Below are 14,283 nucleotides of genomic sequence, written 5' to 3' on the forward strand. Positions count from 1 at the left end.
CAGAGTTAGAGACCATCATGAGCTCAGTCTGTCTCATCCAAATTATAATTAAAGGGGATTTTCACAAAAAGCTATTTTTGATGAACGAAGTGAACAAATAAAGAATCAAAAGAGAGCAAAGCTGCCAGTCTCAGCTACCAGTTAACTCACTGGTTTGTCATGAAAGAGTCAAACCTTTCAATAAGCTACTAAAGCTACAAAGTGATCAATGTTATTGATCAGCAATAACACATGGGACCTCAAACCCACCTCTCTGTTAACTGTCTCCACTAACAGGTATCCCCAAGTGTCCGCTGCAGCTCCACCAACTCCTCCCACTCCTCCCTGTCATCATTACAGGAGAAACATCCTCCTCTCTGCTCCTCTCTGGTCCCCTGGCTGACTTTTCACAGTCCGATGCCCCGACAGGACTCAGCAGTCATGGCCGGCAGTCTGACCCACCACGGCTCCCCGAACCCGGCTTACAGCTCCAACAACGCGGTCCCGGTGCCGGTCATCACACAGACGGACTCCAGGGACAAATGGAGCAAAAAGATGGATTTTCTCTTGTCTGTCATTGGCTTTGCGGTGGACCTGGGAAATGTTTGGAGATTTCCGTACATATGTTATCAAAACGGTGGCGGTGAGTGGTTTGGAGATTTAAAAAAAAAAACAGGTCATTCAGCTTAGTTTCACAAGTTACACAGGATTTTGTTTAACTTTGAAATCTGATGTGTGTAGCCACTTGGGAAACACTTCAAATCCATTAAAGATCAGAATTTGTGCTCGAAATGGTCTCAGATTATTCAGAAATCAGGCTGAAGCTACGCATCTGGCAGCAGAAACTGTCCATGGTGCTGAAGTGCGCATCTGTAGACTTGTCCTCACTAAAAAGTTAGTTTCTATCGCACAGACTGTATCTGTTTGTCTGTATTGTAATATTTGTTCTACAATAAAGGAATTTTCATTTTCAATTTCATATCATGACAAACGTTTTCATGACAGAAAATGTCTATTTTTTGTGAATATCTATCTTTTTTTCAGATTTCTTCCTATATTTGTACAATCATTATGTATTTTGTTGGGAATAGGATGTGAGTAAGTGAAGGGTCGGTTGCATTTTAGCAAGGCAGGTTTATTTATGTGACACCTTTCAACAACAGGACAATTCAAAGAGCTGCACATAAGGCATAAAGACAAGATTTTAATTAAAACGTAAAAGAGGATTTAAAAAAGTATATAGAAGACAAAAAAACTGAATAAACAGAAGATTATTTATGTAGACATTTAATTTTTCAAATGTAGTGTTTCAAATTGTTTTTTTTTTAATATAGCATAATAACATGTTCTTGTCCATGGTTGGATAATATAAAGATAAAAACTAAATTTAGCTTAATTAATAGATGTAAAAAATAAGGCCAATGAGACTAATTTTCACATTTTTCTCTTAAATCCTCATTCTTGAGTTTATGAATGTCCTCACTTTGTCATTACACTCATCATAACATGTATTTTCATGCATCTCTGTGCAGGTGCTTTCCTCATTCCCTACATTTTGATGGCCATCTTTGGCGGTGTGCCGCTCTTTTACATGGAGCTGGCTCTGGGACAGTTCCACAGAACCGGAGCCATATCCATATGGAAACACATCTGTCCCATTTTCAAAGGTAAGGCCTCACACTCAGTCGCAGATGAAATCTAGTTACCATGAGAAAGCTGTGACTCAGAATACACTTAACATTCATTTTAATCTCATCTCTCTGTTTCAGGTATAGGATATGCCATTTGTATCATCGCTCTGTATGTGTCCTTCTACTACAACACCATCATCGCCTGGGCCCTCTTCTACTTCTACTCCTCTTTCTCCAGCATCTTGCCTTGGACAAACTGCGACAATGTGTGGAATACCCCCGACTGCACCAACTATTTTGGCATTGACAACGTCACCTGGACGAATTCCTCCAAGTCTCCGGCAGAGGAATTTTACACGTAAGTGCATGTAAGTGTGAGTAACAGAAACCACATATATAAATAGATTTACAGTAATACTCTACACAAATATTGTCAGCGAGGGATGTTTGAGAAGTGCCGGTCTGCTGTGCTGGATATGTGCTGACTGATGTGCTTTTTGCCATTACAGGAGGAACGTTCTTGAGATCCACAAGTCGTCCGGGCTGAAGAACGTCGGGGGTGTTCGCTGGCAGTTGATGCTCTGCCTTTTTCTCATTTTCACCATCGTATACTTCAGCCTCTGGAAGGGCGTGAAGACTTCAGGGAAGGTAACATCTCGCAGTTGCTTTACTACCATAACAATAAAGGAGATTACAGTGCATCTTCTTTACATTAATCACTATGATAGTGACTATGATCTCTTTTTTCTTTACCTGATGTCTTCCTCTTTTCTTCCCCACCAGGTCGTGTGGGTGACCGCCACCTTGCCTTACATAGTGCTTTTCATCCTGCTAATTCGAGGAGCCACTCTGCCAGGAGCCTGGAGGGGTGTGGTGTTTTACCTAAAACCCCAGTGGGGGAAGCTGCTGGAGACCAGTGTGAGTTGTGAAAAGTTGGATCAAATTCATTCATGAATTTGGTACCTTGAGAATCTTATGTTATACTACTTAATTTAAATGATCTATATCGGCAACTTAAAAAGCAATTGTTTTTAGTGAGTGAAAGGTTCTCCACCTGATGTGTAGATCAATCATAGGAAAAGAAAGAAGAGACAGAGGAGATGATGATCATGATATCGATAAAAGCAAACAGTCATCACTGCTTTTTGATTTAACAACAGAGAAATGTTACTTCTTGGTTATTTGTTATTTGCAGCCACATCTTAAGCCTTAAATGTCTTAAATAATTGATTTCAGTTACTCTTCTTAACAGATACTCGTCTCCTCTGTCCACTATTCCTCCCAGAGCACAAATTTGTGTGTATAACTTGCAAAAAGGACTTTAACTGACAAAGCGTTACTCAGGAGTTCCTCATTGAACTCGGTAAACTGGTGTAATTAAATAACACATCTGGATCTTCCATGCACGAGAGTTTAATATGTACCTTCACTCATCGCTACCCACCAGTCTCTTGAGAACCTGCATGTTTTTTTTATATATAGATTTTTTTTAGATCTATGAAACGTCCTCGTCTTCCTCTCCGGCTTGTTTGCTAAACATGTGTGAGTGCTTTGGTTGGAGGGGAATATGAATGAGATGAAATGAGATGCATAAATAAGCCACAGAGCAGGATAATAAGATGCATAATTGGTTTAGATTTTCTGCCCATTAACAAAGGCCTCCCTTTCTGTCTCACTCACCGATATCCAACGCTGCCCTCTTCTTTTTAATGCCGAATGCATGCTCCTCTTCAGATCTCCCTGCGTACAGCTGTGCGGCAACTAGATTTCTATACGACTGACACAACACCTCTCTGTTTGGGAAATTAAACACTGAGGGATCAGAACACAAATAAGGAAATGAAAATAGGGTGAAATTTAAATCACTGAAAGGAAAGACCTGACAGAAATTGGAAGAAACACTGTATTTTTATGCTTTTTGTATGCCCCTAGCAACCTGAAGCATCCCAGAACTTGCACAGTTAACAGTCCCAGATAGTGTAATGTCTCTTTCTGTCTTTTCTAGGTGTGGGTGGATGCTGCTGCTCAGATATTCTTCTCTCTGGGGCCAGGGTTCGGGGTCCTCCTGGCTCTCTCCAGCTACAACCCTTTCACAAATAACTGCTATCGGTAAGAACTGACACACACTGAGTCATGTGAACCCACATCTGTGGCTTGAACACAGCTTCATAAGCAGAGGCTGAGGCTCCAGATAAAAAGGCTAAAACCTTTGTAGACTCTTTGCACTCCGTCTGATAAGAAATCACACCTCCTGTTGAATTTAATGGGTTGAGTTTAATGGCTTTACTGCTCAGTGTGCGGTCAAAACTCCAAGAGCAGCTGTGGGATTTATTGCTTAAGTATTAAATGAGATGGTGTGGTCGAGACAATGATGTTAGAGGCAGGAGTGGGGAATACATGGTGGGTATAAATGCCAAGCTGTACACTGGAGAAATTAAATTGTACACTCCCAGTATGACTAATAGTGTGTGTGTGTGTGTGTGTGTGTGTGTGTGTGTGTGTGTGTGTGTGTGTGTGTGTGTGGCTGATGTGATTAGTAGGGCAGAGTGGCATGTGAGGTAACAGTTAAACACACAGTTCATGAATGAAACTGGATGCTGGCTGCTGCTGAGAACATTTTGTAATAGTTTTTATTTTGTTTTTAATTCAGTCTAGTTTTCGGAGTGGGTTTTTGCTCATTTCAGTTTGGTTTTTATTGATTAAAAATGTTTTTTTTTTTTTTTTTATAATCGTAAAATGGGAGATATTTGTCAAGGGAAAGTTTTAAGAAGTTCAGAATAGGTATTAACAATAGACACACAGCGATGTGCAGTCTCAGTATATACCAATATCTCCTCATGCTCGCTGTGTTGACAAATTTGACCAAATTGACACTAAAGCCTAAAAATAAAGACGTTTCCCGTATGTTTTTATTTTATTTTAGTTAGTTTTGAAAGTGCACAATAACATTTTAGCTGGTTTTTAGTTTTATTTCCGTTGACTAAAATGTTTTTTCACATGTAGTTTTAGTTTAGTTAACTATAATAACCTTAACCCTGATGTATTGGTTTTTAAGTTATTATTGATTGTTTTTCACATGACAAATATATCGCATATGTATTTTTTGCTGTTACGTTTTCTTCTTTGCTGCATTAGAAAAGTACATTTCAATTGCAACGTACCTCCAAATTCTGACTCAAAACATTATATTTTAGATTTTAATTTAAAGAAATAAAAAAAAAAGCTGAACACAAACAAATGAGAGTGTTTTTAGTCTTTTGGGACAATGGGCTTGAGTTTTTACGCAGATGTTTATTTATTTATTTAAAACCATTAGACACTGAAGCTTTTCTACAGAAGATATTCTGTTACTAATTACTCCAAGTCTGTTTACATTTACTTGAAGTTTGGTAAGAGAGTTGTTGGTTTTTTTTTGTTGGTTTTTTTTATCTCTAATGAACATCCTTTTGTGGAGTGTTCCTCATTAGTATTGTTGCAAGATGTCCCTTGGTTGCTAGCTTGGAGAATCCTCATGTGTCGGACTCAGACCCAAAGCTGAAGAGAAAATATAAAGGAACCCATTAAACAAAGGTCAGAAGGTCAGAGTATAGAGTAGCTTTCATCTCAGACAGCAATACTTTGGAACAAAGTCTCTCATAGAAATAATTTAAAAATAGGTTCAAGAACAATATGAATGACAGTTATTATGCTGCATGTGCTTAAACAGGGTTTAATTTCTTCCTCAACAGTGACGCCATCGTGACCAGTTTGGTGAACTGTCTGACCAGCTTTGTGTCGGGGTTCGTCATCTTCACGGTGCTGGGCTACATGGCAGAGATGAGGAAGGTGGAGGTTGAGGATGTAGCCAAGGATAAAGGTCAGTCAGCGAACGAGTTTTATATTTCAAATAAAGAAAAGAAAAAAGAAATATCCCTCAATAATAAAATCACGAATAATAATTAAAAAAAACACTCACCCTGATGTTATAATAATTTCAGGACCAAGTTTACTCTTCATCACGTACCCAGAGGCCATCGCAAACATGATGGGCTCCACCTTTTTTGCGATCATCTTTTTTGTGATGATGATCACGCTGGGACTGGACAGCACGGTACGAACTCTGGAGACCACAGGGTCACTTCATGTATCACTGTGGAGGCAACATATCTGATTAAATACCTGTAATCAGTCAGATTTATTACTTTGGACACGCATTTCATTGCATTTCAGTTCATTTTCTACAAAATCATTTTATTCTTGTGTCTTTCTTAATTTCAAATATGCAAATGTATACCTAGATGCATTGCTACAGTGTTAATCTTACTGAAAGTACATTTTTGCATGTCCTAAAAGATCTAAATGAATTGATGGGCTCATGCAGATTGAAATTTTTACAGTCTACAATATAATTCTGTCTTTCAAACATTCTCTGTGTGTTTCAGTTTGGAGGGCTGGAGGCGATCATCACTGCTGTGTTGGATGAATACCCGGATCATTTCTCTCACAGACGTGAACTTTTTGTTCTGGGCTTGGTAGTTGTCTGCTTTCTGGGCTCTCTAAGCACCCTTACAAATGTAGGTGTTTGTTAGCTCAAACAATCACATTTACTATATTTTTTAGGTACTTCTGGACACTTTGTGATGATGTAATTGACAGGGTGGTGCCTATGTGGTGAAGCTGCTGGAGGAATTCGGAGTAGGATGCTCCATCATAGCTGTGGGTTTCCTTGAGGCCATCGCAGTTTCCTGGTTCTACGGTAAACAAGAGATTATTATCGACTGACTGGTATTCAGTACCTGCGATGTAAATTTATGACCTTTTGGATCAAAATATATCGTTTGTAAGTGTCTCATTTTGCTTGCTTTCAGGTATCAACAGATTTAGCAATGATGTTAAATCAATGCTGGGCAAAGCTCCAGGATTATTCTGGAGGGTGTGCTGGGTTGCCATCAGTCCAGCATTTCTAGCGGTAAGAATGATTAGGAGGGTTACTTAAAAAATGTAATCTGATACAATTACCTGTTAAAAAATGTGGTCAGTAATGTAATCCAAGTATCACATTGTTAAATTAACGTAACTTTATTACTTTCCGTTACCAAAACCACATATGCAAATAAAGACAAGAAAATAAATGCCAATAAGAAGTACTGATGTGAGTGTATTTTGTAAGGCTACGTTCACACTGCAGATACAAATCTGACTTTTTTGCTCGCATCTGAATCCGATCAGTCTCTTACTTACAGTGTGAACGACCACTTCCATACGTGCTCCAGATCAGATACAGGTCCGACACCATGTAAACAGTCATATCAGAATTCATGTGATTTTTACATCACTCCAGACTCACGTTTGTCATGCAGGTCAGTTCTGGACCGTGACCTGTTCACACAGGAATCTGATTGGACCACATTTAAACAATAATGTTAACAGCCAAACAAAAAACAATCTGATTCGAGCAATAAATCAGGAAATTCTAATCCAGCCAATAATCCCCATTTTTACTAAATTTAACCGTAATGTGTAACTCCCCACACCTGACAGTAAGATATGAAATACTCTGGCCCACATTTACAACAGGTGGATCTAAATCTCTACAACGCTACTCAGATATAACACATTTTACAATATTTTAACATGTAGTCCATTAAAAAGATCAAATAAGCATCGTCCCTTTAAGTCATCCAGAGATCAATGGGCAGTCTATGACAAAAACTAGCTCTGTGTAAGATCAAAAGACGACTGGATCCGTGGCCTTTGAAGGCTGACCTCCCCCCTTCTGTAGATTAAACTCTCCTCTATATTAATAATCTCCCTTTAAAACTTTTTCTACGGCTTGTATTCTGGAAAACACTTGGGCAAAATGTCAATTTCTCTCCTCTACATACAGTTCAATATCCTCCTCTCTTATCTGGTTCCTGTTGACATTTTGCATTATTACATTACCTTTGTATAGTTCTCTTACAATGCATGGAAGCGTGACAGGTGTGGTATATTAACCTTCCCCTGTATTATTTCTTACAAAAGTTACATTTACATATGTGGAAATATTAAATATGTAAATGTATCCCAACTCTTCTCAGTATATTATAGTGAGCTCCATACTGAAAGCTCCGCACCTCACGCTGTTTGACTATACATACCCTGACTGGAGCATCACAGTGGGGTACATCATTGGCTTCTCATCCTTCATGTGGATCCCCATCTACATGGTCTACAAGCTGGTGTGGACTCCTGGATCTCTTAAGCAGGTCAGTGGATGAAGAGAGGGGGGATAAAAGTGTGCAAATGCAAAAACAGTACACATTTTACATTAAATTAACTTCTCCAACGCTCTCCTTTTTCCACAGAGGTTGGCGGTGTGTCTCAGACCGGAGAGGACCATACCAGACATCCACGCTGACAGCCTCAACATGGCCACCGTGCCGTAGAAAGAAAAAACAGAACACCTTAACACGTGAAAAAATACACTGGTCCCCTCCTTGTAGTTTTTTATTCAAACCGCAGTTTTAAGTAATTTGTAAGTGAACCTGAACATTATCTGACATCATGACTGTTTATGATGTTGAACATGTCAACTTTCACTGCACATGTACACTCTGTAAAATGGTAAAATGCTGCTAAATTTTTAATTTCAAGAAGAGCTGAGATAGCAATACTCACACCTTACTGTACGGTCTGTGTGCACTCAGATCTACCTGCATCACCAGGACAGTTTGTAGCTTTCACATTTTCGCCATTTTGTTGCATTCGTGTGGTCGTAGGAGTCATGTTTATATAATGGTCTGCTTTTTCCCTTCAATCAGATGTCTTCATCTCAAAAGGACAATATGCCAAGGGACATTCAGCACATCTTTCCTATTTCATGGGGCCGTTTTCTCTCGTTAAGTTCTATATTTTCTGTAGTTTGTTAATGGTAATATGAAATGCATGCTCAGCTATATCAACAATGGAAAACACCAGCGTTGCACTTGGAGCAACAGTGAGGATGACACAGGTTTACACCACTAGAATAATCACAGCGGCAGTGTGTTTCACAGGTAACTTCACATAATAATAAAAACATTATTCAGTGAGCAGGTTATCCATTCAACGGTCAACACAATCTATAGTATGCCAGCTTTGTTTTTCATATGTGTTACCAGCTCTGCTGTATTTTTGTGGCAGTTTCAACCGATATTGTGTGTTCAAGGAAAGAAATTAAATGGGACCAAACTTAAATCAGCTTGACACTAAATTACAGTCCTTTTTTTTTTTTTTTTGTCAATGCTGTATTTAATATTTATAGAGTAGATCTGTACTGTAATACAGTTCTTGTATAGGATTTAATGCCAGCTGCTGGATATATATCTGCTAAAAGGAAATGCTCTGTTTTTCCCTACAAGTGTTTGTAACGGAGATAAGTGAGGCACTCACAAATTTGATGTTTTCAGAAAAAAAGTATCTTTTTAAATCTAGTGCATCGTTTTAATGTTGGCATTATAAAGAGTAGAGCCTGTGTACTTCCTGGCCATTCAGTGCAGTAAGTACAGCTGTAAGTATAATGGTTCTTTAAAGTCAAAATTAACTTTTTGGTCTTCATCTGATGGCTTCATTTAACTCCAGATAGACTGTTTTGCCTTAATCTGCCTAAATATTACACTGTATGTACAAAACTTGTAAAGGTTGTATTGATATTGTGCCTCTCCAATGTTTTCACTCTCTAATTTAAGACTGTTTAAGACACAAAGCATAGTATCACTTGTGTCTTTGCCACGTGTGTGATCTAAAAGTGCTTCATACTTTATTTATATTCAGAGAACAATGTGATGGGCAAGGTGATGATTGTTTGTGTGACTTTAAGTCCTTTTCAACCTGGTTTATGTACTAGTCAGATGTGTATAAAGTAATTATAGTATATATTACATATTTGTGCTTCTTTTCATTCCTTGAGGTTAAACCTGAATCTGAACAAACAAACAAAACATCCTGAAATATTTTAGGCAGTTAAATTCCACTATCTACATATATCAGGTACTGAATTTTATTTTATTTTAGGAATTGTAAATATGTAGGAGACCACATAAGAGATTTGCTCTTGTAAATCTCCATATGGTGATCTTCATGTCTTTGTAATGGCTGTTGGCTGTAGCTGCTCACCTCTATTAGATATTCTAATTAACAAGCTAATTTGCAATATCCAGAATCCATCAACATACAAGGGAATAGAGCACTCTCTCTCTCTCTCTCTCTCTCTCTCTCTCTCTCTCTCTCTCTCTCTCTCTCTCTCTCTCTCACACACACACACACACACACACACACACACACACACACACACAAGCATGATTACATGATTCCCACTAACAGCAGCCTTCAGATCTTTACCTATTCAGCTGATTTTCATTCCTGGTTACGCCAGGCCCGATCACTTCAAGGACGACAGGTATGAACGTATAGCAGAGTAGAAAGTGGTTAGGAACATAGGATTCCCCATTGAGCTGCTGGTTGATGGACGTGCAGATCAAAGCCCTTTTGTGCCACTGACTGCTATTGAAGTAGAGAAAAGGGAAGCACAGGAGACATAAAAGAGACACTGCTAAATAGACGGCTTCTTCTCTACCTGACATGAACAGCTTAACAAACGGTAAATTGAATAAATAAAGAAGGACTGCATATAGATACTGTAGTTCTGAATGAAAAACCTAAATGCACAGTTGCTAGTTGTCTGTCACACACAAATGACGATATACCATGAGACAGAATAACTATTTGCAGTGTCTCTCCCTTTAATACATCTGGCTGTGTTTGACTATGGTGGGTTAGGTTGTGAAAATATATCTTCCTTAGTGCTCATAGATAATATAACCAGACAGGTTGGTTATGCTTCAGCCAGCTAATGAAAGACCTGAAGATGTTTAAAATCAAAAATGTTATTGTGGCACATTAGTAAAGCATTAAAAAGAAATATCTAAAGACAGCATTAGAAATCAATAAATTCTGTCTTTTTTCATTGAACTTGTGGCCATAACAGATCATTAATTTCTATTTGATAGCATTTCACACCAAACTGGTGTCTATATCCATCCCTGATAGAGGATTTTATCTAGCCTTTATCACCCCCCCAGGTACAAACAAGAGTTAGACTAGACTGATAAATTGGCTAGCCCAATATTAGGTTACTGCAGCTATATTGTATGTATGGGTGTATGCAGTAAAACTTCTAGTTAATAGCTTTTATTTGCTGTAAATCACTTAACTCAACCTGCATTTATTTGGGACAGGCCTTTAATTCCTTTTCCTCACCAAAGAATGGAAATACTATCAGATTGTTTATCTAAACCAGAATGAATATTACTTACATAAAATATCAGTTAACATATAAATTACAAATCATTCCTTTGATAATTTGATACTTGTGGTTTCTGTAAAATGAACAGAAGGATTAAATTATGTAGCAATGTCCATATTGACCAGAGTTTATACATTTATATTTGTGCAGGTGATCAAAGCAGCTTAGAACTCGTTCAAGCTTCAAGAGGTTTTATACATCCAAAGAATTTCTATAAAATCCAGACCAGGCCTGCGTTTATTTGTTAAAATATGTAGCCACCTCAGGCTAGTAAAGGGGACCTGTGTCTAATAAGGACCTTGCTTTTAATTGAATTTTTTACAGTATGTAGGCCGACAAAGAACCTGCAATACAGAAATATCAAATTAGGTTTGAGGTCATTTAAAAACAGAGTCTGAGAACTGAAAACTTTTAAATTTTAAAAATTATCTTAGGTGCCGTTAGGAAAAGGCTTTACATGGTTTGTCCATAGTTGGTAACTGCTGTCTGAACAGCAATATTCTACAATATCATTTATTTATGCACTATGATCTAACAATACACTCAACTCACTTTACGATACAGTTTTATCACAACTTTTTATCTTTCTTAATCATACGATCAAATCCTTTTTCATCTCTGACATAAGGTATAAACTGTGTAAAACAATACATTTTTTCTTTTGTCTTTGTGCGCCTTGATATCCTGATTAATTTTTCATCTCACCGATTTGAATGTTCACATATTTTATCACACTTTAACTGATATATCTTTACATATTATGCACACTAGCCTCCTCACTTTAATATGAGGGTTATTTCACATGTCTGAATAGCCTCTTACCCTCCATATCTAATAAAATTCATTCAGACCACAGAACTGTTCTTTTCTTAGGAAACCGATTTGTTAGATTGAATAATACTCTTTAATACTGTCTTTATAAATGCCTTTGACTTCAGAGTGCTGCACATACTACATGAAACAATGTGTAACAATCTGTGACATGATGTAATGACATGACACACTGTGATTATGAAATCCTCCTTTATATCTGCCCGTCGTGAATCAACAGGAACAGATAAGACAACGACGAGAGTCACAGAATCACGTTCATGGTAAGTCTATAACTACAAAGACTGAAGCTGAGTAAGCAACACAATCAGTTTAATTCAGTTCAGAGGCTTTCCGACCGCCGATTAAAACAGGATGTTTGAGTTCATGCTGTATTGAAATGTTTTCTTGTTGTGATGAATTTATCCAGGAAGCCTCCAGTTTTAATTTCAGGCCACCGTGACTGACATTTCCTAACACTCATTAAGCTTCTCTGGCATATAATTAAGAGCAATAAGTGTTTAATGGTGTGCACTCTTAAGTTCTATAGAGGATGAAGGTAAAGGCCATCTACATCAGTCATACCAGAGTAATTATATAAGGATATAACCCCAAGGAGCTTGACCTTTATATCTATTCTTCATTGCTCTTTGACATTTCAGGAATGGGAAGTGTGATGGAGGCCTCACACTTGTTTGATGGTTACCAGTAAGAGAGAGAGAGAGAGATTTTATAGACTTTCTAATTCCTCAGTCAAACTACCTGGAAACACTTGAAACTTTCAGTACTCTGGTGCAGAAGGACCCTTTAAATGTACTTATTAACTTCTTATCAACCTACCAGAGCTGAAATGATTAAATCAATTGTCAAATATTCAGAAAAATAAGTCATTTTTTGACCAAAAAAGCTTCTCAAATGTAAATATTCCTGTTTTTTTTACTCCTATATAATAATAAACTGAGTATATTAGCTGCTGGTTGGACAAAACAAGACATTTTAGAGAAATAAGCGATGAGCATTTTTCTCTATTTCCTCACATTTTATAGACAATTAAACCATTAACCGGGAACATAATCTGCAGATTAATCAATAATTAATCCAATATGTGCACCACATGACCACAAGCGTGATGCGGTCAGTAGGGCTGCAACTAGAGATTATTTTTATTATTGATTATGCCATTATTTTCTCGATTAATTGATGAATCACTGGGTTCACAAAATGTAAAAAATGCCACATTCACAGCTTTCCAGAGCCCAAACTGATGCCTCCAAATAGCTTGTTTAGTCCAACTAACAATCTCAAACCCTCAAAATGACTACTATAAATATAACTATCATAGTGGGGTTTGAAAACTGACAAATATTTACATTTCAGTAACTGTGAATTTCTTTGGCACTTTTGCTAAAAACAACTGGCAGTGTTTGATTTCACAGGTCCCTAATTTCAGAGTAATTTCCAAGACAGTTTCCTCAAAATAACTGTATAATTTGGTGGCCTACTAATTACAGGCTAAATCAGTTGTGTAGTGATTCCTGGAGAAAATGCTCTTAATTTACTCCCCAGATTTTTAGCCCATCCAGGATAAAAGCCCGGTGTCACAACCAGTGACATGTAAGACTTCTCTTGCATATTTAGTTATCATCATTATGAGATTAACATTAGCCATGAGAAAGGTTGCTATATCTAGTAATCAATACAAAGTACTGAAGTCAAAGGGAATAAATAAAGAGACAGCTTCCAGTGGGACCAAGGCTGCAGGACTTAGTGACATGTAGCGGTGAAGTTGTGGATTGCAACTAACTGAACACCTCTAGTGTCTATAACCTGCAAATGAGAACGTGCACTGATGTGTGGAGGAGAAACTATGGTGGCTACAAAGCTCTCAAAAAATACCAAAAGGCCCTATCTACAGCCAATGTTTGGTTTGTCCATTCTGGGCTACTGTAGAAACATGGCGGCTCTGGACCTTTAATAACTGCTACTTTAACCCAGATGGCATAAGATGGCAAAAAATAGAATAACAATATTCATTTGTATTTACTTTAACAGCACCAAATTACACACATCTGTCCAGGAAATCATTGACCCATAAAACAAAGTGTTTCCAAAAATGTATCTCTTAATAAAAATAGCTGCCAATTTCTGAAGATTGACAAATTGATTAAGCAACCAATTGTTTTAGCTCCAAGAGTATAGTTCTTACATATATATATATAATTTCTTACGTCTAGCCTATATGTTTCTGCTATATTATTGTTGCATCCGTCTGTAACCTGTGCAATATTCTATTTTAACTTAAATCACCAAAGTAAAATCAAAAAGTAATAAAACAATTAATAAAAATGTTCTTGACATTTTGTATTTTTCTATTTCATTTTGTTATTTAATGTGTATTTCTTGTTTTCTTATCCTCTATGTTCTATCTGTAGCTGCTGTAACAAGTGAATATAACAATAAAGTCTATCTTATCCTATCTTGTCATTCCAATAACTCAACGGCCTTAGGACCCAGATCCTCCAGCGGAAGAAGAAACTCCTCACCACCACCACCATCCTC

The 14,283-nt window shown here is 37.5% G+C and overlaps 1 protein-coding gene across 1 annotated transcript; it reads left to right on the forward strand.

The window, feature by feature from the left end:
* The first annotated feature begins 392 nt into the window (after positions 1–392).
* slc6a4b (solute carrier family 6 member 4b) lies at positions 393–9,490 on the forward strand. Its single transcript, XM_051422720.1, has 13 exons — positions 393–622; positions 1,512–1,646; positions 1,749–1,968; positions 2,120–2,258; positions 2,394–2,528; positions 3,616–3,719; positions 5,339–5,466; positions 5,588–5,700; positions 6,032–6,163; positions 6,246–6,345; positions 6,458–6,558; positions 7,670–7,837; positions 7,937–9,490. The coding sequence occupies exons 1-13, from the start codon at positions 397–399 to the stop codon at positions 8,015–8,017; spliced, it is 1,782 nt and encodes a 593-aa protein (XP_051278680.1). The 5' UTR covers positions 393–396; the 3' UTR covers positions 8,018–9,490.
* The last annotated feature ends 4,793 nt before the right edge of the window (positions 9,491–14,283 follow it).

Source organism: Dicentrarchus labrax, unplaced genomic scaffold (genome assembly GCF_905237075.1).
Source record: "Dicentrarchus labrax unplaced genomic scaffold, dlabrax2021, whole genome shotgun sequence".
NCBI lineage: Eukaryota > Metazoa > Chordata > Actinopteri > Moronidae > Dicentrarchus > Dicentrarchus labrax.

Bases quoted from the DNA above. Each gene is read 5' to 3' on its own strand.
- slc6a4b (XM_051422720.1), top strand. From the start codon at position 397: ATGCCCCGACAGGACTCAGCAGTCATGGCCGGCAGTCTGACCCACCAC. The intron at 623-1,511 runs GTGAGTGGTTTG...ATCTCTGTGCAG, and splicing joins ATGTTATCAAAACGGTGGCG to GTGCTTTCCTCATTCCCTAC. The intron at 1,969-2,119 runs GTAAGTGCATGT...TTGCCATTACAG, and splicing joins CCGGCAGAGGAATTTTACAC to GAGGAACGTTCTTGAGATCC.